The sequence below is a fragment of the Mus caroli genome, unplaced genomic scaffold, assembly GCF_978045245.1.
Source record: "Mus caroli unplaced genomic scaffold, Mus_caroli_1 scaffold_9, whole genome shotgun sequence".
In the NCBI taxonomy this organism is placed as follows: domain Eukaryota; kingdom Metazoa; phylum Chordata; class Mammalia; order Rodentia; family Muridae; genus Mus; species Mus caroli.
In genome coordinates, this window is record NW_028227264.1 from 24,007,585 (window position 1) to 24,033,635 (window position 26,051).

At 40.6% G+C, this 26,051-nt stretch overlaps 1 protein-coding gene across 1 annotated transcript; it reads right to left on the bottom strand.

The window, feature by feature from the left end:
- Nucleotides 1-14,132: 14,132 nt before the first annotated feature.
- On the bottom strand, nucleotides 14,133-20,911 carry LOC110302916 (oogenesin-2-like). The gene is made up of 2 exons (XM_085843343.1): nucleotides 20,395-20,911; nucleotides 14,133-14,221 (listed from the first exon to the last, which is right to left on the bottom strand). The coding sequence occupies exons 1-2, from the start codon at nucleotides 20,909-20,911 to the stop codon at nucleotides 14,133-14,135; spliced, it is 606 nt and encodes a 201-aa protein (XP_085699469.1).
- Between the last annotated feature and the right edge of the window lie 5,140 nt (nucleotides 20,912-26,051).

Genomic DNA, 26,051 nt, shown 5'->3' on the forward strand with positions numbered 1-26,051 from the left:
ACGTCCTTCTCAAGGCAATTTATTCAGGCTTCACAAATGTGTAGGAAAAAGAATGCCCGACCTCTCCAGTCCACTCCCCCTCACCCCAGTCCATATAGGCACAGTTCATTGGCTCAGGACTACATTCATCACATCATCCGATCTTACATCGTGGTGCATCTGTGCAATGCAGCTCAAGGTACGTGGCTATCTTGAGGGATATGAGGAAGTCAGGTGCCAGTCATAAGACTTGGCAGCAGTCCCGGGCGCCATCTTGGGGCAGCGGCCACACCTGCTCCTCACAATTGTAGATCTGAATCTTGCTTTTTCCAGTGTGTTGGGGTATCCAGGATTTGCTATGGTAACAGAATTGGGTTCTGATGATGCCAAATAGCCTTGGTTTCTGTTGCTTATGTTCTTATGCTTGCTTTCCTCCATCTGGTTATCTCTAGTGCTACCTGCCCTGACTATGTCTGACTGGAGCCTGTCCATCCTGTGATCCAGGTTGTGTCAGAGTCAAGCTGTCTCTGTGATTCTGTGATTCTGTGATCCTTTGATCCTGAGATCCTGGCTGTGTCCAAACTCCTGGGACTCAAGCTGCCTTTAGAACCTTGAGATCCTGGTGTGACCAAGCTCCTGGGATCCTGGGATCCTCTGATCCTGGGTGTGTTAGAGTGCCTGGGAGTGGAGCTGTCTCTGGGTGTTGTGGGGCTGGCTTCAGAGTTTGTGCCCAAGGTCTGCTTGCTCACTTGTTTGTTTTCTAGTGAGAGAAAGGCAAGGTATGAATTTGGGTTAGTGAAGAAGTGTGGAAGATCTTGAAGGAATTGGGGGAGGGAAAGCCATGATCATAATATGTTGTATGAAAGAAAATCTATTTTCAATCTAAAAAATTAAGAGATGCCACCCATGGCCTATAGAAGCTACCTCTGCAGCACAGTAAGGCAGAGAAATGGGAAGATATGTCATGGGATATAGGGAGATGGAAGGATGTTGAGAGAGAAGCAATTACAGGAGAAGCATGTGAGAAGTAGCTTGCCTGGTCCCTCCATGTTTTCTGCAGGTGTGGGTTGTCTGAGATTGTCCAAGTCACTGCCACCTGGTAAGATTAAAAAAGAATGAAAGCAATGACCACAGTTCTTTGCATTAATAAACTGATATGCACTGATAGCTCCAGAGGAGTGACATCACATGGCTTGGTGATGGTGGAGCCTTGCTTGGCTCACCAGTCAACATCCTGGCAAGTAGCTGTGAAACCATCAAACTGTATAATTTGTGGAGAGCTTAATTAAGAGACTATGTCCAAAAAAACGTGCACAAGTTATAAGAAAAATAACAAGGGGTGGAACGATGCCCAGAAGCAGGGAGCTTTCAACACCTCACTGACTGAATGGATGAGGGTAAAGAGGACAGTCTGAATATATGAATGAAATTCCCAATGGATGCTAAGAAAATCAAGAGAAGGTGCTTGGCTTGAGACAATTTAACACTGAGAGGAAGGTAAGTACTCTGACTTCCTCTTTACATTTTTTGATTTTATGCTGGCATTTCATGCTAAATGGCTCCCCACGCCCCACTGAAAGCCCTAGGCTAGGGGAGTCCATTGGGCATGTTTCCATGGCTCAGCTTCCTGAGAAGGGAGAAGGGGGAGAAGGGTGTGAGGGATCTTGCAGGGTAAGTAAAAGGTATCCAAGCATATCCAAATGGTTCTGATGAAGAGACAGAAACGTGGGGCTCAATGGGTAGCAACACTGGCTGCTTTTTCAAAGGAACAGAGTTCCATTCCCATAACGCACATGGTGGCTCACAAATATCTTTAATTCCAGTCCTGGGAGATCTGACCCCATTTGGTGGCCACTGCAGGCACTGCTGGTGCATGTCAAATGCAGGCAAAAGAATCATAGACATAAGTAAGTATAGATACAGATAAGAGGTTAGACCCAGACATCTTGGCAGAAGTTAGAAATGAAAGAAATGTTAGAGCCCTAACACTCACAAGATGAGAGGTGGGTGATAGAAAAAACATTGTTCTAGCTCAGTTGGCATTGCATAGTGGCTGAGGGGAAAAGGAGAGAGGACCATTTCAAGGACATTTAGTTCCTGTCAAGAATATGACTGTAAAATGACCAGAAAATAGAGAGTCAACATTCTAGTCTCCTATTCTTGAGGTTCTTGACAATGTTTATATTGACCATAAATGAACCAGGAAGTGTTCCAGAGGTGAAGTCAAAGTGGTAAGCCTCCTTAGATGTGAAATAATGTCAGGCAGGTCAAACAATGTATCTGGGAGATAACTAACAGAACAATCCGGTAGTAGAAATGATTTCATCTTGTTCTAGTTGCCTATTCCTACAACAACATACTCAAAGCTAAGTATTTTATGAAGGAAAGAGGCTTTTTTTTTTAAATATTTTTATTACATATTTTCCTCAATTACGTTTCCAATGCTATCCCAAAAGTCCCCCATAGCGCCCCCCCACTTCCCTATCCACCCATTCCCATTCTTTTGGCCCTGGCATTCCCCTATATTGGGGCATATAAAGTTTGCAAGTCCAATGGGCCTCTCTTTCCATTGATGGCTGACTAGGCCATCTTTCGATACATATGCAGCTAGAGACAAGAGCTCCGGGGTTCTAGTTAGTACATCCTGTTGTTCCAACAATAGGGTTGCAGATCCCTTTAGCTCCTTGGGTACTTACTCTAGCTTCTCCATTGGGAGCCCTCTGATACATCCAATAGCTGACTGTGAACATCCACTCCTGTGTTTGCTAGGCCCCAGCATCGTCTCACAAGAGACAGCTATATTTGGGTCCTTTCAGCAAAATCTTGCTAGTGTATGCAATGGTGTCAGCGTTTAGAAGTTGATTATGGGATGGATCCCTGGGTACGGCAGTCTCTAAATGGTCCATCCTTTCATCACCTCTACGAACTTTGTCACTGTAACTCCTTCCCTGGGTATTTTGTTCCCAATTCTGAGAAGGTGCACAGTGTCCACACTTTGGTCTTCATTCTTCTTGAGTTTCATGCGTTTAGCAAATTGTATCTTAAATCTTGGGTATCCTAAGTTTTGGGCTAATACCACTTATCAGTGAATACATATTGTGTGAGTTCTTTTGTGATTGTGTTACTTCACTCAAGATGATGCCCTCCAGGTCCATCCATTTGGCTAGGAATTTCATAAATTCATTCTTTTTAATAGCTGAGTAGTACTCCATTGTGTAAATGTACCATAATTTCTGTATCCATTCCTCTGTTGAGGGACATCTGGGTTCTTTCCAGCTTCTGGCTATTATAAATAGGGCTGCTATGAACATAGTGGAACATGTGTCCTTTTTACCGGTTGGGACATCTTCTGGATATATGCCCAGGAGAGGTATTGCTGGATCCTCCGGTAGTACTATGTCCAATTTTCTGAGGAACCGCCAGACTGATTTCCAGAGTGGTTGTACAAGCTTGCAATCCCACCAACAATGGAGGAGTGTTCCTCTTTCTCCACATCCTCGCCAGCAACTGCTGTCACCTGAATTTTTGATCTTAGCCATTCTGACTGGTGTGAGGTGGAATCTCAGGGTTGTTTTGATTTGCATTTCCCTGATGATTAAGGATGTTGAACATTTTTTCAGGTGTTTCTCTGCCATTCGGTATTCCTCAGGCGAGAATTCTTTGTTCAGTTCTGAGCCCCATTTTTTAATGGGGTTATTTGACTTTCTGGAGTCCACCTTCTTGAGTTCTTTATATATATTGGATATTAGTCCCTTATCTGATTTAGGATAGGTGAAGATCCTTTCCCAATCTGTTGGTGGTTTTTTTGTCTTATTGATGGTGTCTTTAGCCTTGCAGAAGCTTTGTAGTTTCATGAGGTCCCACTTGTCAATTCTCGATCTTACAGCACAAGCCATTACTGTTCTATTCAGGAATTTTTCCCCTATGCCCATATCTTCAAGGCTTTTCCCCACTTTCTCCTCTATAAGTTTCAGTGTCTCTGGTTTTATGTGAAGTTCCTTGATCCACTTAGACTTGACCTTAGTACAAGGAGATAGGAATGGATCGATTCGCATTCTTCTACATGTTAACAACCAGTTGTGCCAGCACCATTTGTTGAAAATGCTGTCTTTCTTCCACTGGATGTTTTTAGCTCCCTTGTCGAAGATCAAGTGACCGTAGGTGTGTGGGTTCATTTCTGGGTCTTCAATTCTATTCCATTGGTCTATTTGTCTGTCACTATACCAGTACCATGCAGTTTTTATCACAATTGCTCTGTAGTAGAGCTTTAGGTCCGGCATGGTGATTCCACCAGAGGTTCTTTTATCCTTGAGAAGAGTTTTTGCTATCCTAGGTTTTTTGTTATTCCAGATGAATTTGCAGATTGCACTTTCTAATTCGTTGAAGAATTGATTTGGAATTTTGATGGGGATTGCATTGAATCTGTAGATTGCTTTTGGCAAGATAGCCATTTTTACAATGTTGATCCTGCCAATCCATGAGCATGGGAGATCTTTCCATCTTCTGAGATCTTCTATAATTTCTTTCTTCAGAGACTTGAAGTTTTTATCATACAGATCTTTCACTTCCTTAGTTAGAGTCACGCCAAGATATTTTATATTATTTGTGACTATTGAGAAGGGTGTTGTTTCCCTAATTTCTTTCTCAGCCTGTTTATTCTTTGTGTAGAGAAAGGCCATTGATTTGTTTGAGTTAATTTTATATCCAGCTACTTCACCGAAGCTGTTTATCAGGCTTAGGAGTTCTCTGGTGGAATTTTTAGGGTCACTTATATATACTATCATATCATCTGCAAAAAGTGATATTTTGACTTCATCTTTTCCAATTTGTATCCCTTTGATCTCCTTTTGTTGTCGAATTGCTCTGGCTAGGACTTCAAGTACAATGTTGAATAGGTATGGAGAAAGTAGACAGCCTTGTCTAGTCCCTGATTTTAGAGGGATTGCTTCAAGCTTCTGACCATTTACTTTGATGTTGGCTACTGGTTTGCTGTAGATTGCTTTTATCATGTTTAGGTATGGGCCTTGAATTCCTGATCTTTTCAAGACTTTTATCATGAATGGGTGTTGGATCTTGTCAAATGCTTTTTCCGCATCTAACGAGATGACCATGTGGTTTTTGTCTTTGAGTTTGTTTATATACTGGATTACGTTGATGGATTTCCGTATATTGAACCATCCCTGCATCCCTGGGATGAAACCTACTTGGTCAGGATGGATGATTGTTTTGATGTGTTCTTGGATTCGGTTAGCAAGAATTTTATTGAGGATTTTTGCATCAATATTCATAAGGGATATTGGTCTGAAGTTTTCTATCTTTGTTGGGTCTTTTTGTGGTTTAGGTATCAGAGTAATTGTGGCTTCATAGAATGAGTTGGGTAGAGTACCTTCTGTTTCTATTTTGTGGAATAGTTTGTGAAGAACTGGGATTAGATCTTCTTTGAAGGTCTGATAGAACTCTGCACTAAACCCATCTGGTCCTGGGCTTTTTTTGGTTGGGAGACTATTAATGACTGCTTCTATTTCTTTGGGGGATATAGGGCTGTTTAGATCATTAACCTGATCTTGATTCAACTTTGGTACCTGGTATCTGTCTAGGAACTTCTCCATTTCATCCAGGTTCTCCAGTTTTGTTGAGTATAGCCTTTGGTAGAAGGATCTGATGGTGTTTTGGATGTCTTCAGGATCTGTTGTTATGTCTCCTTTTTCATTTCTGATTTTGTTAATTAGGATGCTTTCCCTGTGCCCTCTAGTGAGTCTGGCTAAGGGTTTATCTATCTTGTTGATTTTCTCAAAGAACCAGCTCCTTGATTGGTTGATTCTTTGAATAGTTTTTCTTGTTTCCACTTGGTTGATTTCACCCCTGAGTTTGATTATTTCCTGCCGTCTACTCCTCTTGGGTGAATTTGCTTCCTTTTGTTCTAGTGCTTTTAGGTGTGTTGTCAAGCTGCTAATGTGTGCTCTTTCTAGTTTCCTTTTGGAGGCACTCAGAGCTATGAGTTTTCCTCTTAGAAATGCTTTCATTGCGTCCCATAAGTTTGGGTATGTTGTGGCTTCATTTTCATTGAACTCTAAAAAGTCCTTAATTTCTTTCTTTATTCCTTCCTTGACCAAGGTATCATTGAGAAGAGTGTTGTTCAGTTTCCACGTGAAGGTTGGCTTTCTATTATTTATTTTGTTATTGATGATCAGCCTTAGTCCATGGTGATCTGATAGGATGCATGGGACAATTTCAATGTTTTTGTATCTGTTGAGTCCTGTTTTGTGCCCAATTACGTGGTCAATTTTGGAGAAGGTACCATGAGGTGCTGAGAAGAAGGTGTATCCTTTTGTTTTAGGGTAAAATGTTCTGTAGATATCTGCCAGATCCATTTGATCCATAACTTCTGTTAGTTTCACTGTGTCCCTGTTTAGTTTCTGTTTCCATGATCTGTCCATTGGTGAAAGTGGTGTGTTGAAGTCTCCCACTATTATTGTATGAGGTGCAATGTGTGCTTTGAGATTTACTAAAGTTTCTTTAATGAATGAGGCTGCCTTTGTATTTGGAGCATAGATATTCAGGATTGATAGTTCCTCTTGGAGGATTTTACCTTTGATGAGTATGAAGTGCCCCTCCCTGTCTTTTTTGATGACTTTGGGTTGGAAGTCAATCTTATCTGATATTAGAATGGCTACTCCAGCTTGTTTCTTCAGACCATTTGCTTGGAAAATTGTTTTCCAGCCTTTCATTCTGAGGTAGTGTCTATCTTTTTCTCTGAGATGAGTTTCTTGTAAGCAGCAAAATGTTGGGTCTTGTTTGTGTAGCCAGTTTGTTAGTCTATGTCTTTTTATCGGGGAGTTGAGTCCATTGATATTAAGAGATATTAAGGAAAAGTAATTGTTGTTTCCTGTTATTTTTGTTGTTAAAGTTGGCATTCTGTTCTTGTGGCTGTCTTCTTTTAGGTTTGTTGAGGGATTACCTTCTTGTTGTTTCTAGGGCGTGGTTCCTGTCCTTGTATTGGTTTTTTTCTGTTATTATCCTTTGAAGGGCTGGATTCGTGGAGAGATAATGTGTGAATTTGGCTTTGTCGTGGAATACTTTGGTTTCTCCATCTATGTTAATTGAGAGTTTGGCTGGGTATAGTAGCTTGGGCTGGAATTTGTGTTCTTTTAGTGTCTGTATAACATCTGTCCAGGATCTTCTAGCTTTCATAGTCTCTGGTGAAAAATCTGGTGTAATTCTGATAGGCTTGCCTTTATATGTTACTTGGCCTTTTTCTCTTACTGCTTTTAGTATTCTATCTTTATTTAGTGCATTTGTTGTTTTGATTATTATGTGTCGGGAGGTATTTCTTTTCTGGTCCAGCCTATTTGGAGTTCTGTAGGCTTCTTGTATGTTCATGGGCATCTCTTTCTTTAGATTTGGGAAGTTTTCTTCTATAATTTTGTTGAAGATGTTTGCTGGTCCTTTGAGTTGAAAATCTTCATTCTCATCCACTCCTATTATCCGTAGGTTTGGTCTTCTCATTGTGTCCTGTATTTCCTGGATGTTTTGAGTTAGGATCTTTTTGCATTTTCCATTTTCCTTGATTGTTGTGCCCATGTTCTCTATGGAATCTTCTGCACCTGAGATTCTCTCTTCCATCTCTTGTATTCTGTTGCTGATGCTTGCATCTATGGTTCCAGATTTCTTTCCTAGGGTTTCTATCTCCAGTGTTGCCTCATTTTGGGTTTTCTTTATTGTGTCTACTTCCCTTTTTAGGTCTAGTATGGTTTTGTTCATTTCCATCATCTGATTGGATGTGTTTTCCTGTTTCTCTTTAAGGACTTCTACCAGTTTGGTTGTGTTTTCCTGTTTTTCTTTAAGGACTTGTAACTCTTTAGCCATGTTCTCCTGTAGTTCTTTAAAGTCCTTCTTGATGTCCTCTACCATCATCATGAGATATGCTTTTAAATCCAGGTCTAGTTTTTCAGGTGTGTTGGGGTGCCCTGGACTGGGCGAGGTGGGAGTGCTGGGTCCTGATGATGGTGAGTGGTCTTGGTTTCTGTTAGTAAGATTCTTACCTTTACCTCTCGCCATCTGGTAATCTCTGGAGTTGTTATAGTTGTCTCTGTTCAGAGGTTGTTCCTCTGGGGATTCTGAGTATCCTCTGTCAGCAGACCTGTACAGACTAAGTTCGGCGGAGTCCCAGAGCCAAGATGGCGCTCCCTGCAGGGCAGGTCACTGTTCTCTGGCTGGGAGGGTGTCGGATGTCTGCGGCCCCAAAAGGGTGCTGCCTCAGCGGTTCTGTGGCTCCCGCCTGTCCCAGAAGCTGTCTGCCTCTGTGGTCCTCACTCTGACCTGTACAGACTAAGTTCGGCGGAGACCCGGAGCCAAGATGGCGCTCCCTGCAGGGCAGGTCACTGTCCTCCGACTGGGAGGGTGCCGGATGTCTGCGGCCCCTAAAGGGTGCTGCCTCAGCAGCTCTGTGGCTCCCGCCTGACCCAGAAGCCGTCTGCCCCCGTGGTCCCCACTCTGACCTGTAGAGACTAAGCTCGGAGGAGTCCCGGAGCCAAGATGGCGTTCCCTGCAGGGCAGGTCACTGTCCTCCGACTGGGAGGGTGCCGGATGTCTGCGGCCCCAAAAGGGTGCTGCCTCAGCGGCTCTGTGGCTCCCGCCTGTCCCAGAAGCTGTCTCGGAAAGAGGCTTTTATAGCTCTCATTTTGTGAGATAAAAAGTTCAAATTGTATGTTCATGACAGAAGCAGAGGAAGAGATCACATGGAGAGACAATCCAGAGAATGACGCAGGCTTGATATCTGTCACCGGACTGCCTTGACCTCTCAGCCACATAAGACACTAGAAGGATAGGAGGGGTGCTTTCAGACAGACACTCCTCACACAGAAAACTTGGCTGAGGTCCCCTGTTGCTGGGATGAAAACATAACTTGTAAGTTGGATATTTAGCTGAGGAGATTTCAAACAACATCTGGAAGATGCAAAAGTGTAGAAAGAATGCCTTCAGAACAGAATAGTTAGGCCAGAGCATCTACAGCAATACTGTGCTCTAACTAGTAGAACTAAGCCAACTGAGCACTAAGGCAGCATATTGTGATTTGAAAATGTCTCAGCCTGTTCGTACTGGGAAAAGCAAAGCAAAACAAAACAACAACAACAACACCCCAAAACTAAGTCACGTGTTGGATAAAACACTAAGGGCAAGTCCATCAGCTTTTTGCTTGAGTTGAAATAATGTCTCGGCAGTAACCAGAAGTAGGGTTAGAATATTCAGGAATGATTGATGGAGAATACTCAAGTACAATAGTCTGAACGTCACTGACATACATGGGACATCACCCACAAGATTCTTGAAGATGTCATATCTGCCAGCTTAAATTGAGAATACAGCTTGGATAAAATGAAACATATAGTACTTTTTGGTGTGAAGAGAGAGGAAAACAAAGACAGACAGGCAGACAGACAGGCAGACAGCTAGAGATTCAAGTCAGGGCTTTGGGAAAAGAAATAGAATAGAGAAGTGGTGCCAGGACATTCAGAAGCCCTGAGAACGAACTGGTCCACATAGGACTCTCTTAGGCTTTGAAAGCTAATAGATTTTGCGGGCAACTTGCTTGATATCAATGGCTCTTTTAAGGCATCTTTCCCTCTTCCCATTTGGAATCAAAAAGGGTTACTTGGGCTTTTAGGTTCATTCAGGTTACAGTTCCAGGAAGATAGGAGACTGTCATGCCTGAGAAGCTACCAGCAAGGCAGTTGGGGCACTGAGTGCACATCTTTAACAGGAAGCAAGAAGCAGAGTGAACTTGAACTTTAAACTCTCAAAGCAGGTCTCCAATGGTGCTCCTCTAACAAGGCCACACCTTCTAAACCTCCCCAATCAATAGGGGACCAAGTATTGAAATGCCGGAGACTGTGTGGGCATCTCTTTATTTAAACCACCACACAGCCCTAGAGAGTGAATGCATTATCTTTCATTTTCCTGGTTGCTTTAAGATTTGTCTTTCTTTTTGCAGTTCTACTGCTGCACGGGGAGGGTGGGGGAGGGGGAGGCAGTGGGGGGGGCAAGATAAATCTTTATTTCTTTTTTTTTTTTTTTTTTTTTTTTTTTTGGTTTTTCGAGACAGGGTTTCTCTGTGTAGCCCTGGCTGTCCTGGCACTCACTTTGTAGACCAGGCTGGCCTCGAACTCAGAAATCCGCCTGCCTCTGCCTCCCGAGTGCTGGGATTAAAGGCGTGCGCCACCACGCCCGGCTAAAATCTTTATTTCTTAAGGAGCAACTCCCATTAACTAGACACCCACTGACCTGTTCTGTTAGGCTTCTCAGTTGCTTTTTGAATTGTTCCTAGATCCTATTTTTTTCTATTTGTTTTTGACCTGGAAATTTCTTGTTTATTTTTGTTCTTTAAATGCTTAAAAAAATTTTAAAGTTATTTTCATAGAAGCTCTGATCGTAATTTTCATTGAGGAGCTGTTGTAATTAGCTTGCTTTGGATTTAATAGAAAAAGAGGTCTTTGCTAAAGTGATCTTTTAATAACCAAAAAGGGTCATATTAGTATTTTACTTAATAGTCTTTGCTGGATACTTCCTGTGCTTAGCATCCAATCCCAAAACTGCATGAATGATCATGCCTGAATCACACTGTTCAGCCCCTTTCTGGCACAGTCTCTTGTACACTCTGCCCCAGGACACACTTCTTCAAGGTCCTTCCAGGCTGTTTGCACTGTAGAAAAGAGTTGTATCATTCTCTGTTATTATTTTCCCAATTGATTATGGATCATGTTTTACATTTTAAAGTACAAAATGCAGAAGGATCTATCACAGAACTTTAGAATGACTTGGAGAGTTACTACCTCAGAGCAAAAGTCTTTTGTCTGTATCTCATGTCACACAGTCAAGACATTATTATGTCTACCTCATTTAGTGCAGCATTTCTATTGAAGCTCTCTCTTTATTATTATGTTAGAATAAGAAGGTTCAAAGGTGAGCATGGGAACTTGGGAGATGACTTAGTGGGTAAGGGGCAGAAGGACTGGAATTTGAGGCAGAATCTGGGGATCCCAAGAGCTAGTTGGCTAGCAAAACTAGACATATCAGAAAGACCTGAGTTTGACTGCGAGATCTTGTCTCACGGAATGAGATGGAAGATCAATCAAGGATGATTGCTGTCATCAACCTCTGCACACATGCAAACATGCCTACACATAGATATGTATATAAAACATATATGCACCAATGTATTAAAAAATGGAAAAATAACCACCTCAGGACACGCAGTCTGATGGAGATAAATGATGAGACACTATTTGTGAGATGCTTTGTTGTTGTTTCAGAATACAGTTCTGCACAAGGATAGGGAGCTCTGGAAAAAAGTAGCCAAGCCTAGGAGTCCAGGGAAGGCCTTTTCCATACTCTACCAGGTACATTGTCATCCAATAGCCCTAGCATATAGAGCAGAGTTAACTTGATTAAACTGGGCACCTGCAAAGTCAATGTTAGCAACATTAGCTTTGGTAAAAGCATAAGCATTTTTATTAATTTAGCCAAGAGCTTTCTTTGTACACATAACCAACACACACTAGCCCACATGTCTCAAAAGAACAGCTTGTAAGCAATGACAAGTGTTTTGACTGGGAGCCGAACTGTGATAAACTTGTAAAGGAAAACTTTTCTTCACATCCCAGAAGAGAACAGCCCACTGAGAGCAAGGTGGGCAAGTTTCACTTACTTGGGAGTGGCTGGAAGCTTCCTAAGGACACAGAGGACTATATTTAAGAAAACCATCAGATACTTACAGAGAATTTCATCCAAACACGATAGAATATATCTTCCTCTCTGCACTGCATGGAACTTGCTCCAAAATTGACCATACACTCAGACACGAAACAAGTTTCAACAGACACAGTAATTTGAAATAGCATCCTGAATCCTATGTTAACAGCACAGAAATCTTACAAGCTCATGGAGACTGAGCAACTCTCTACTGAGTGAAAAGTGGGTTAAGACAGAAATTAATAATGAAATTTTAAAACTTTCTACAATTGAATAAAAGTGAATACACAACATACCCCGAACACAAGGAAGGTGTTTCTGGAAGGCAAGTTAATAGCTTTAAGTGACTAGATGGCTTTTTTTAAAAAAAATGTGACATAATAGTAACTTAACAGCATACCTGAAAGTTCTAGAATAAAAAGAAGAAATCATAAACCAAAAGAAGTAGAAAGCAAGAAATAATCAAACTGAAGCCCAAAAGCAACTCTACCAAAAGAACCAACCAAAAAAAACCAAAGTTTGCATGTCCAATGTGCCTCTCTGTACCGGTACAACCTCAATGTACCGGTTGAAACATCATCTATCCAGAAGATGTTTCAACCCGTAAGAAGGACACATGCTCCACTATGTTCATAGCAGCCTTATTTATAATAGCCAGAAGCTGGAAAGTATCCAGATGCCCCTCAACAGAGGAATGGATACAGAAAATGTGGTACATTTACACAATGGAGTACTACTCAGCTATTAAAAAATGAATTTATGAAATTCCTAGGCAAATGGATGGACCTGGAGGGCATCATCCTGAGTGAGGTAACCCAATCACAAAGGAACTCACACAATATGTATTCACTGATAAGTGGATATTAGCCCAGAAACTTAGGATACCCAAGATATAAGATACAATTTGCTAAACGCATGAAACTCAAGAAGAACAAAGACCAAAGTGTGGACACTTTCCCCTTCTTAGAATTGGGAACAAAACACCCATGGAAGGAGTTACAGAGACAAAGTTTGGAGCTGTGATGAAAGGATGGACCATCTAGAGACTGCCATATCCAGGATCCATCCCATAATAAGCTTCCAAACGCTGACACCATTGCATACACTAGCAAGATTTTGCTGAAAGGACCCAGATATAGCTGTCTCTTGTGAGACTAGGCCGGGGGCCTAGCAAACACATAAGTGGATGCTCACAGTCAGCTATTGGGTGGATCACAGGGCCCCCAATGGAGGAGCTAGAGAAAGTACCCAAGGAGCTAAAGGGATCTGCAACCCTATAGGTGGAACAACATTATGAACTAACCAGTACCCTGGAGCTCTTGACTCTAGCTGCATATGTATCAAAAGATGGCCTAGTCGGCCATCACTGGAAAGAGAGGCACATTGGACATGCAAACTTTATATGCCCCAGTACAGGGGAACACCAGGGCCAAAAAGTGGGAGTGGGTAGGTAGGGGAGTAGGGGGGAGGGTATGGGGAACTTTTGGGATAGCATTGGAAATGTAAGTGAGGAAAATACCTAATAAAAATATTAAAAACAAATAAACAAAAACAAAAAACAAAAACAAAATCTGACACAAAGAGTCAATGAAACAAAGTTGGTTCTTTGAGAAAAATCTAAAAGATTCACACACCATTATCCAAATTAACAAAACTAGAAATGATAAGGGGTATATAACAATAGACACTGAGAAAATCCAGAAAATTAGAAGGACATGCTTTAAAAACCTGTATCCACCAAACTGGAAAGTCTAAAGGAAATAATTTCTTGATGCATACTGTCTTAGTTAGGGTTTCTATTCCTGCACAAAACATCATTAACAAGAAGCAAGTTGGGGAGGAAAGGGTTTATTCAGCTTACACTTCCACATTGCTGTTTATCACCAAAGGAAGTTAGGACAGGAACTCAAGCAGGTCAGGAAACAGGAGCTGATGCAGAGGCCTTGGAGGGATGTTTCTTACTGGCTTTCTTGCCCAGGCTTGCTCAGCTTCCTTTCTTATAGAACCCAAGACTACTAGCCCACAATGGGCCCTTCCATTCTTGATCACTCATTGAGAAAATGTCTTACAGCTGAATCTCATGGAGGCATTTCCTCAAGGGAGGTTCCTTTCTCTTTGATAACTGCAGCTTGTGTCAAGTTGACACATTTAACTAGCCAGTACACATACCATTACTAAATCAGATAAACAACTTTTTTTTTTTCAAAGCAAAGCTGTGCACCACTTTAATTTCAATACTGCTACACAGGCAGAATTTGGTGAAGGCAGTCTACATAGTGACTTCCAAGCCAGCCTATGTCATGTGGTGATTATTTTTGAGGCTAGAGAGATGTATAGAGAGTTAAGAGCACAAACAACTTTTCATTGCACCCATGCCCTAGTGACTTAAAACTGCCTGAATGTCACTACAGATCCCAGGATATCTCAAGGGATCTAACACCTTGTATCTGAGCCTTCTTTTGCGGTTCCATCTCCTTAAAATTCAAGCTCATGGAGACTGCATTAGTTAGGGAAGCAGAAACCGGCCTGAGTAGGGCCACAGGCCTCATCCGGCCGATCAGCACAGGGGTAGCTTGAGGGCAGGGTCGCCTGACACCCGCCAGCTACCCACGACCCCCGCCACAGGATTTTGAGACTGCTGGTGAGTGGAACACAGCTTCTGCTCCAGTCCAATCACGCGGGACCTGAGACTACTTTGGTTGGGGAGGCAGAAATCCGGCTTACGTAGGGCCACAAGCCTCTTCCGGTCAGAAAAGCACCGGGGCAGCTAGGGCACAGGGTCGGCTGACACTCGCCAGCTACCCACGACCCCCGCCGCAGGATTTTGAGACTGCTGGTGAGTGGAACACAGCTTCTGCTCCAATCTTTAAACAGTGACAACGATAACAACTAACCCCAGAGATTACCAGATGGCGAAAGGTAAACGTAATAATCTTACTAACAGAAACCAAGACCACTCACCATCATCAGAACCCAGCACCCCCACTTCGCCCAGTCCAGGGCACCCCAACACACCGGAAAAGCTAGACACGGATCTAAAAGCATATCTCATGATGATGGTAGAGGACATCAAGAAGGACTTTAATAACTCACTTAAAGAATTACAGGAGAACATGGCTAAAGAGTTACAAGTCCTTAAAGAAAAACAGGATAAAACAATCAAACAGGTAGAAGTCCTTAAAGAAAAACAGGAAAACACATCCAAACAGATGATGGAAATGAACAAAACCATACTAGACCTAAAAAGGGAAGTAGACACAATAAAGAAAACCCAAAATGAGGCAACACTGGAGATAGAAACCCTAGGAAAGAAATCTGGAACCATAGATACCAGCATCAGCAACAGAATACAAGAGATGGAAGAGAGAATCTCAGGTGCAGAAGATTCCATAGAGAACATCGGCACAACAATCAAGGAAAATGTAAAATGCAAAAAGATCCTAACTCAAAACATCCAAGAAATACAGGACACAATGAGAAGACCAAACCTACGGATAATAGGAGTGGATGAGAATGAAGATTTTCAACTCAAAGGACCAGCAAACATCTTCAACAAAATTATAGAAGAAAACTTCCCAAATCTAAAGAAAGAGATGCCCATGAACATACAAGAAGCCTACAGAACTCCAAATAGACTGGACCAGAAAAGAAATACCTCCCGACACATAATAATCAGAACAACAAATGCTCTAAATAAAGATAGAATACTAAAAGCAGTAAGAGAAAAAGGCCAAGTAACATATAAAGGCAAGCCTATCAGAATTACACCAGATTTTGCACCAGAGACTATGAAAGCCAGAAGATCCTGGACGGATGCTATACAGACACTAAAAGAACACAAATTCCAGCCCAGGCTACTATACCCAGCCAAACTCTCAATTAACATAGATGGAGAAACCAAAGTATTCCACGACAAAATCAAATTCACACATTATCTCTCCACAAATCCAGCCCTTCAAAGGATAATAACAGAAAAAAACCAATACAAGGACAGGAACCACGCCCTAGAAACAACAAGAAGGTAATCCCTCAACAAACCTAAAAGAAGACAGCCACAAGAACAGAATGCCAACTTTAACAACAAAAATAACAGGAAACAACAATTACTTTTCCTTAATATCTCTTAATATCAATGGACTCAACTCCCCGATAAAAAGACATAGACTAACAAACTGGCTACACAAACAAGACCCAACATTTTGCTGCTTACAGGAAACTCATCTCAGAGAAAAAGATAGACACTACCTCAGAATGAAAGGCTGGAAAACAATTTTCCAAGCAAATGGTATGAAGAAACAAGCTGGAGTAGCCATTCTAATATCTGATAAGATTGACTTCCAACCCAAAGTCATTAAAAAAGACATACTCATCAAAGGTAAAATCCTCCAAGAGGAACTATCAATCCTGAATATCTATGCTCCAAATACAAAGGCAGCCACATTCATTAAAGAAACTTTAGTAAATCTCAAAGCACACATTGCACCTCATACAATAATAGTGGGAGACTTCAACACACCACTTTCACCAATGGACAGATCATGGAAACAGAAACTAAACAGGGACACAGAGAAACTAAGAGAAATTATGAATCAAATGGATCTGGCAGATATCTACAGAACATTCTATCCTAAAACAAAAGGATATACCTTCTTCTCAGCACCTCATGGTACCTTCTCCAAAATTGACCACATAATTGGTCACAAAACAGGCCTCAACAGATACAAAAATATTGAAATTGTCCCATGCATCCTATCAGATCACCATGGACTAAGGCTGATCATCAATAACAAAATAAATAATAGAAAGCCAACCTTCACGTGGAAACTGAACAACACTCTTCTCAATGATACCTTGGTCAAGGAAGGAATAAAGAAAGAAATTAAGGACTTTTTAGAGTTCAATGAAAATGAAGCCACAACATACCCAAACTTATGGGACACAATGAAAGCATTTCTAAGAGGAAAACTCATAGCTCTGAGTGCCTCCAAAAGGAAACTAGAGAGAGCACACATTAGCAGCTTGACAACACACCTAAAAGCACTAGAACAAAAGGAAGCAAATTCACCCAAGAGGAGTAGACGGCAGGAAATAATCAAACTCAGGGGTGAAATCAACCAAGTGGAAACAAGAAAAACTATTCAAAGAATCAACCAATCAAGGAGCTGGTTCTTTGAGAAAATCAACAAGATAGATAAACCCTTAGCCAGACTCACTAGAGGGCACAGGGAAAGCATCCTAATTAACAAAATCAGAAATGAAAAAGGAGACATAACAACAGATCCTGAAGACATCCAAAACACCATCAGATCCTTCTACCAAAGGCTATACTCAACAAAACTGGAGAACCTGGATGAAATGGAGAAGTTCCTAGACAGATACCAGGTACCAAAGTTGAATCAAGATCAGGTTAATGATCTAAACAGCCCTATATCCCCCAAAGAAATAGAAGCAGTCATTAATAGTCTCCCAACCAAAAAAAGCCCAGGACCAGATGGGTTTAGTGCAGAGTTCTATCAGACCTTCAAAGAAGATCTAATCCCAGTTCTTCACAAACTATTCCACAAAATAGAAACAGAAGGTACTCTACCCAACTCATTCTATGAAGCCACAATTACTCTGATACCTAAACCACAAAAAGACCCAACAAAGATAGAAAACTTCAGACCAATATCCCTTATGAATATTGATGCAAAAATCCTCAATAAAGTTCTTGCTAACCGAATCCAAGAACACATCAAAACAATCATCCATCCTGACCAAGTAGGTTTCATCCCAGGGATGCAGGGATGGTTCAATATACGGAAATCCATCAACGTAATCCAGTATATAAACAAACTCAAAGACAAAAACCACATGGTCATCTCGTTAGATGCGGAAAAAGCATTTGAAAAGATCCAACACCCATTCATGATAAAAGTCTTGGAAAGATCAGGAATTCAAGGCCCATACCTAAACATGATAAAAGCAATCTACAGCAAACCAGTAGCCAACATCAAAGTAAATGGTCAGAAGCTTGAAGCAATCCCTTTAAAATCAGGGACTAGACAAGGCTGTCCACTTTCTCCATACCTATTCAACATTGTACTTGAAGTCCTAGCCAGAGCAATTCGACAACAAAAGGAGATCAAAGGGATACAAATTGGAAAAGATGAAGTCAAAATATCACTTTTTGCAGATGATATGATAGTATATCATAAGTGACCCTAAAAATTCCACCAGAGAACTCCTAAGCCTGATAAACAGCTTCGGTGAAGTAGCTGGATATAAAATTAACTCAAACAAATCAATGGCCTTTCTCTACACAAAGAATAAACAGGCTGAGAAAGAAACTAGGGAAACAACACCCTTCTCAATAGTCACAAATAATATAAAATATCTTGGCGTGACTCTAACTAAGGAAGTGAAAGATCTGTATAATAAAAACTTCAAGTCTCTGAAGAAAGAAATTATAGAAGATCTCAGAAGATGGAAAGATCTCCCATGCTCATGGATTGGCAGGATCAACATTGTAAAAATGGCTATCTTGCCAAAAGCAATCTACAGATTCAATGCAATCCCCATCAAAATTCCAAATCAATTCTTCAACGAATTAGAAAGTGCAATCTGCAAATTCATCTGGAATAACAAAAAACCTAGGATAGCAAAAACTCTTCTCAAGGATAAAAGAACCTCTGGTGGAATCACCATGCCGGACCTAAAGCTCTACTACAGAGCAATTGTGATAAAAACTGCATGGTACTGGTATAGTGACAGACAAATAGACCAATGGAATAGAATTGAAGACCCAGAAATGAACCCACACACCTACGGTCACTTGATCTTCGACAAGGGAGCTAAAAACATCCAGTGGAAGAAAGACAGCATTTTCAACAAATGGTGCTGGCACAACTGGTTGTTAACATGTAGAAGAATGCGAATCGATCCATTCCTATCTCCTTGTACTAAGGTCAAGTCTAAGTGGATCAAGGAACTTCACATAAAACCAGAGACACTGAAACTTATAGAGGAGAAAGTGGGGAAAAGCCTTGAAGATATGGGCACAGGGGAAAAATTCCTGAATAGAACAGTAATGGCTTGTGCTGTAAGATCGAGAATTGACAAGTGGGACCTCATGAAACTACAAAGCTTCTGCAAGGCTAAAGACACCATCAATAAGACAAAAAAACCACCAACAGATTGGGAAAGGATCTTCACCTATCCTAAATCAGATAAGGGACTAATATCCAATATATATAAAGAACTCAAGAAGGTGGACTCCAGAAAGTCAAATAACCCCATTAAAAAATGGGACTCAGAACTGAACAAAGAATTCTCACCTGAGGAATACCGAATGGCAGAGAAACACCTGAAAAAATGTTCAACATCCTTAATCATCAGGGAAATGCAAATCAAAACAACCCTGAGATTCCACCTCACACCAGTCAGAATGGCTAAGATCAAAAATTCAGGTGACAGCAGATGCTGGTGAGGATGTGGAGAAAGAGGAACACTCCTCCATTGTTGGTGGGATTGCAAGCTTGTACAACCACTCTGGAAATCAGTCTGGCGGTTCCTCAGAAAATTGGACATAGTACTACCGGAGGATCCAGCAATACCTCTCCTGGGCATATATCCAGAAGATGTCCCAACCGGTAAAAAGGACACATGCTCCACTATGTTCATAGCAGCCCTATTTATAATAGCCAGAAGCTGGAAAGAACCCAGATGTCCCTCAACAGAGGAATGGATACAGAAATTATGGTACATTTACACAATGGAGTACTACTCAGCTATTAAAAAGAATGAATTTATGAAATTCCTAGCCAAATGGATGGACCTGGAGGGCATCATCTTGAGTGAAGTAACACAATCACAAAAGAACTCACACAATATGTATTCACTGATAAGTGGATATTAGCCCAAAACTTAGGATACCCAAGATATAAGATACAATTTGCTAAAGGCATGAAACTCAAGAAGAATGAAGACCAAAGTGTGGACACTGTGCCCTTTCTTAGAATTGGGAACAAAACACCCAGGGAAGGAGTTACAGAGACAAAGTTCGTAGCTGTGATGAAAGGATGGACCATTTAGAGACTGCTGTATCCAGGGATCCATCCCATAATCAGCTTCTAAACGCTGACACCATTGCATACACTAGCAAGATTTTGCTGAAAGGACCCAAATATAGCTGTCTCTTGTGAGACGATGCCGGGGCCTAGCAAACACAGGAGTGGATGTTCAGTCAGCTATTGGATGTATCACAGGGCTCCCAATGGAGAAGCTAGAGAAAGTACCCAAGGAGCTAAAGGGATCTGCAACCCTATTTTTGGAACAACATGATGTACTAACCAGTACCCCGGAGCTCTTGTCTCTAGCTGCATATGTATCGAAAGATGGCCTAGTCGGCCATCAATGGAAAGAGAGGCCCATTGGACTTGCAAACTTTATATACCCCAATATAGGGGAATGCCAGGGCCAAAAGAATGGGAATGGGTGGGTAGGGAAGTGGGGGGCGCTATGGGGGACTTTTGGGATAGCATTGGAAATGTAATTGAGGAAAATATGTAATAAAAATATTAAAAATCAAAAAAAAGGAAAAAAAGAAATATATTAATAAATACTGTTAATTGAGCATTTATATCTTAAAAAAATATTAAAAATCAAAAAAAAAATTCAAGCTCATTATAGTCAATCTCTCACTGAAACTCTCCTCCAAGACATCACGGTAGGGTTTGAGACTATCTGCCATGAAGGCAGAGTCAGCATAAACAGTTATTGGTTTCCTCAGCACTGTTGTGGGATCTTCCTCCTCTTGTTGGGGCGGTGGTGTGCAGAGATGATCCTGTCCTGGATTCATTATTACCAGGAACTCATGTCTGGCATCCAGCAAATAGACCTCTTTCAATCTACACCTCCTAGGCCAAACCTTCTGATTACTCAGCCAATCTAATCCATAGTAAACACCCTTGAAGTTATACAAATTGAAGCTGTGTTTCAGAGGGCCAATGTAGAGGTTGTGGTAGGGCCAAGTTACTACCAGGTGCTTCACAAGTTTACGTCGTCTCTTAGTGAAGGCCTCCTTGAACAGTGGTAGGAAAAACACTGAGGGGAGGTCCTTCAGAGCAGAGACAGCCAAGTCTTCATGATTCAGCAGCAACTGAATTTTCAGGTGCTGGAGTGTGGGAAGAGCCTGGAAGTTCATCCTGAGAGATTTGGGTAGAAGGATCCAGACACAGACACTGGTGACAGGTCTCCTAGATCAGTAGGGTGAAGAGGTAATTTCAAGATTCCTACTAGATAAACAACTTTATAGACATATAATCCATATACACAAACTGGTGGTAAGGCCCTTTGCTGAAGACAACACCTATACAACAAATTAACATGGAAAAGTTGAGCTGGTGCCCACATAGAGCCTTCATCCTGTATGCTAGCCGTCTTTAGTACAGGAAGATACTCTGCACGCTACAGAATGGAGAAACATAAACACCAATCTGGCTTCAAACTCTACGATCTACAATGATGTCCTGCTTACAAGATATGCTAGTGCAACAGTGGCAAAAAGGTTGTAGGAGTGACCAACCAATGTCTGATTTGAGTTAAAGTCCCACTCTACGAAATGGAAACCATACCTAACACTGCTTGGGTGACTAAGAACCTGAGACTAGATATCCTGAGTGTGTGTGTGGGGGGGGGTGGGGAGGCGAAGGGGAGGGGGAAGATGAAACCAAACACTACTGTTCTACTAAAAGAATGACTTCTAATGATGTTCTGTTTTACTCATAGATCAGTGCCTTGCTCAGCCATCATCAGAGAAGTTTCCTCCTGAGGAACATGGGAACAAATTCAGCAACTCACATCTAGGCAATATGCAGAGAGTGAGAGACCATGAAATACTTAGCCCTAAATGGGTTGTTCCCATCAAATCCTTCCCCTTAGGGCTCAGGGAACCCTACGGAAGAGAAGGAGGAAAGATTCTAAGAGCTAGAGGGGATGAAGGACATCAAGGAAACAATTCTTTCCACATCAACAGGATCAAAGACATATGAATTCACAGAGCAGGGCCTTCAGGGATCTGACCCATATGGGGTCCTAGAGCTGAAAACAAGGTAGATATGTGCCCCATCCCTAATCCAGAAGCTGTCTCCAATTGTTAACTACTTGCAAATGAAATTTTAGTTTCCTCCAAAGGAGTCCCATTGGGGGAAAAAACTATTCTTAATGTTAGGCTGCTTGACTAACAGTAGATGGCCAACAGGAATGAACTCAGTAGCACTTTTAGAGGTTTCTTGTCATCTCAGGCCTTTTGTTTTGTTTTGTTTTACTCTCTCTCTCTCTCTCTCTCTCTCTCTCTCTGTGTGTGTGTGTGTGTGTGTGTGTGTGTGTGTGTGTGTGTGTGTGTATGTGTGAGTATGGTGTGTATGTGTTCTCATCTCTTCTACTCTTCAGGTCCTTTGTATATGTATGGCTTCCAGTTCAGTGTTTTTATGAGATTCCTGAGTGTGCAAACAAGTGGGTCTCTGTATATGTATCTGTTTCTTATGCCTTTTGGGGGGACTCTTTTCCTTCTGCTGGGTTGTTTTGGCCTATTCTAATGTGTTAGTTCTGTTATATCTTTTATATTATATTATTATATTATATTGTATTACATTGAATTATATAATATTCATTATATACTATATTATATCATATTATATTATATTCCCTTAGAAACCTGTTTATTTCTAATGAAAGGCAGAAAGGGGGCTGATCCAAATGGGAGGAGAAGTAAAGAGGAACCAAAAGATGTAGAGTCATAATCAGGATATACTACATGAGAAATAAATCTATATGCAATAAAAGAAAAAATAAACAACTGAGATCCTTGGGAAAGGAAAACAAAACCAATTTCCAGTTTCCACTTTCATTGTTGTATACTTTGAAAACACAGGTCTTTTGTTTTCTGCTTCTTCTTCTCTTTCTGTAGCATTTCCTCTCACACTTCAGAAAAGGAAATAGCAAGTTGAATTTAGCACATCATATTCTCCTCGTTCACAAAAGTAAGACAAATCTTCTCATCCACCAATACAAAGGAGGAAATATTTGAAATGTGGCATCTGTGACATCATCAAGGAAGTGGATAGCTCAATGCCCAGTTAACAAACCCTTCTTTGTAAATGTTGTTTGATTTCCTCAGAAGAAGTGATGAAATTAGAGCTGTACCCAAGCTGTGTGAATACACAACTTGAACTGAGCCCAGAACATTTTTTCATTCTATCCCTAGGCCTACGTCAGGAAACTTCTACCCTCCATACAATGTAATCTTCCAAGTTGACTGATTCAATCTGGCTTCTCTCAGTTTATGACTGAATTGCTCTGCCTGGCCCCATACTAACTCTGGCAATCTGTTCTAATCTTCTGGCTCCTCATTTTCTGACTCATTCTGCTTTTACCTGTGTCTAGCTTGTTCTTTCTGCAACCCGTCTCTGTAAAATTGTCCTGATAAAACCTCCCCTCTTTCTCCTCTTTTAAGCAACCTTTCTCTTCCTGTTCTGTTCTCATGAAAGTAGGCCATATCTCATCTTTGACTCAATCTGCCAAATCTTTTTCTATTCACCTCTTTGTCTGCCCCACAATTAGCTGCTATTTGCAAGCATGGCTTCTTCCTTCTACAAACTAACCTTACCTTCACTGTTATAGAGTAAAGGTGTGTACTAAGGGCTTGACTGTATTCTAGCCAGATCATCCTATAATCAAGGGCATGTATGCATTCTGGCTGGATCACATAGAAGGAAGTCTTTGGATGTGATTTCTTGCCAGAGCAGCCATGTCACAGTATTAAAATTCTTCTACAGGTCTTAATTGAGAGTTTTCCATTTTAAAAAACTTCCGTTTTATTTAAAGCATGCTTGATGTCCCTTACCATCAGAGAAATGTAACATCAAACCACTCTAAAGCCAGGCACAGTGGAGCATACCTTTAATCCCAGTACTTATGAGGCAGAAGCAGACAGATCTCTGTGAGTCTAGGTCAACCACGACTACACAGTGAGTTCCAGGCCTACACCATGAGAATTGAAAAAAAAAAATATATATATGTATTCTGAGATTTCTTTTCACCCCATGCAAAATGTTTATCAAAAAGAAAACAAATAACACATGATGGTGATGATCTGAGGAAAAAGAAACCCTTATCTACTGGTGATGGGAGTCTAAATGTCAAAAACATAGACCTGCCATATGACCCAGCTGTACTGCTCCTTGGTACATACCCAGAAGAGCACACATTCTATTACAAAGATGACTGCACATCCACACTTACTGCTTTCTCTAGAATAGCAAAGAAATGGAATCAGCCTAGATGTTCATCAATAGATGAATGGGCAGTGAACATGTGATACATTTATTTACACTGAGGAATTTTATTCATCCAGAAAGGAATTGCATGAAAATGAATGGAACTGGAAAGCATCATTGCAAGTATGTTCTCTGTCATACGCAAATCCTAGTCAAATATGTCTATGTGGGAGTAAAGGACAAGGAAAGATTGAGAGATAGAGAACAGGGAATTAGAAAGGGGACTACAAGTTGGAGATGGGAGGTTTTTAAGGAAGGAGATTGGGAAGGCATTGGAGTACATGGAATATTAAAGTGGAAGGGAGAACCCTGGTGTGAGAGGATGGATTAGGGAAACTGGGGGGATAGTGGGATATAGCCTGGGGAGGGACACTTATAGTGAGGTATTATGAAAATGCCTTAAAGAATCTTACTTTGTAAGCTAATTTTAAGTTAATTAATTAATGGGGATCTAACCAAGTATGGTGTCACATACCTTAATCTTGGTACTCAGGATGCTAAAGTAAGAGGCTCTATGAGACTCTGAAGCCAGCCTGAACTATACAGCAATGCTCTCCATTCAAGAAAATATTTATTATTAAAAAATAGATTTTATGTATTTTTGCTGTAATTTGACCATGCCCCTCCCCCTGCTTCAACTCTTTCCAGGACCCCCCTTTCACATCAAGTTCATGTCCTTTTTGCATTTTTTTTTTTTGCTTTTTTTTTTTTTTAATCTAAAAGAGTTCTTAACCAATAGATTGTTTAAAACTAACTTTGATGATAGATCCCTTTTTTATTTTGTTATAAAGTTAAGGACTTGAATAAGAGGCCCACAGTAAATGTTGTCAGTTTTATCTCTGCATTTGAGCTTTGTTTTTTACCATAACATTTGAATTCCAGCAATAAATATTGATACACAAGCCCAATTATTTCCTTAAAAGATGCATTTCCATGAAAAGCTTTATGTTTAATGATAGTTACCAAAGCTCCTATATTGATATGATCACCTGTATACTAATAATAATTTTAATAAGAATATAGGTGGAGGCTTTTAAACATTTACAAGCATAGGTTCACAAAAATTGGTAATTTTAAGTTATATGGAAAAAGTAGTATTAGTTAATAAAAGGCTTTTGAATACAAAATGAAATACACACACACATGTTATCACAAAGGAGTAGATTAGAAATATGTGTTGGGAAAAACCAAAAAATTCTAAATTTCTCACAATTACATACAATGTTTTATATGAATGTATATTTGCATATCTGTATAAGCTCTTGCATTAATGTATAAGAAACATATTATATTTGTGTTGTTAGATTTGAGAAAAATATTGTTTTTTAAATGTCAATGTTTCCCTCTCTTTCTACACACATACACATATATGTATAATGGAGACTCTTGCTTTTTGTGATTTATTTAATTTTATATCTATGAATGTTTTGTCTGCATGTGTACATGTGCATGCAATGCCTGTGAATGTCAAAAGAGTTACAAATGAAGCTACATCTGAAGTTATAGATGGCTGTGAACCATCTGTGGGTACTTATAACTAAACCTAGGTCGTCTGCAAGAGCAACAAGTGTTTTAACCACAGAACCCTCTCTCTAGCCCCCACTGTATTTTTTTTTAATTTATGGCTAATAATAGAAAAACAAAGTGAGCAAAATCTTTGAGGTTTACGGGGGACAATCCGGTTTTTTACACAAGTAACAAATTGCTGGATGGGGATGGGCCAGTCAATCTACTGTGGATATGTGTGGACTCTCAGAACCCCTTAAGGCTGTTTCTATCATCAAATGGCATACAATACAATATAGCAATTGTACAGAGTTCAGAATTGGGGGATTCTAAAAACCACTAGATTTGAAGAACAGACCACAATATTTATTTGATGTAGTAACACGTTACCCAAAAGATATAACAGAAAAAAAAAGTATATAATGAATTACCATTTCAGAGCTTGCTTCCAGCTTTCACTAGCCAGCTGCCCCCTGCTGCTGCTGCTGCACAGTAGAATAA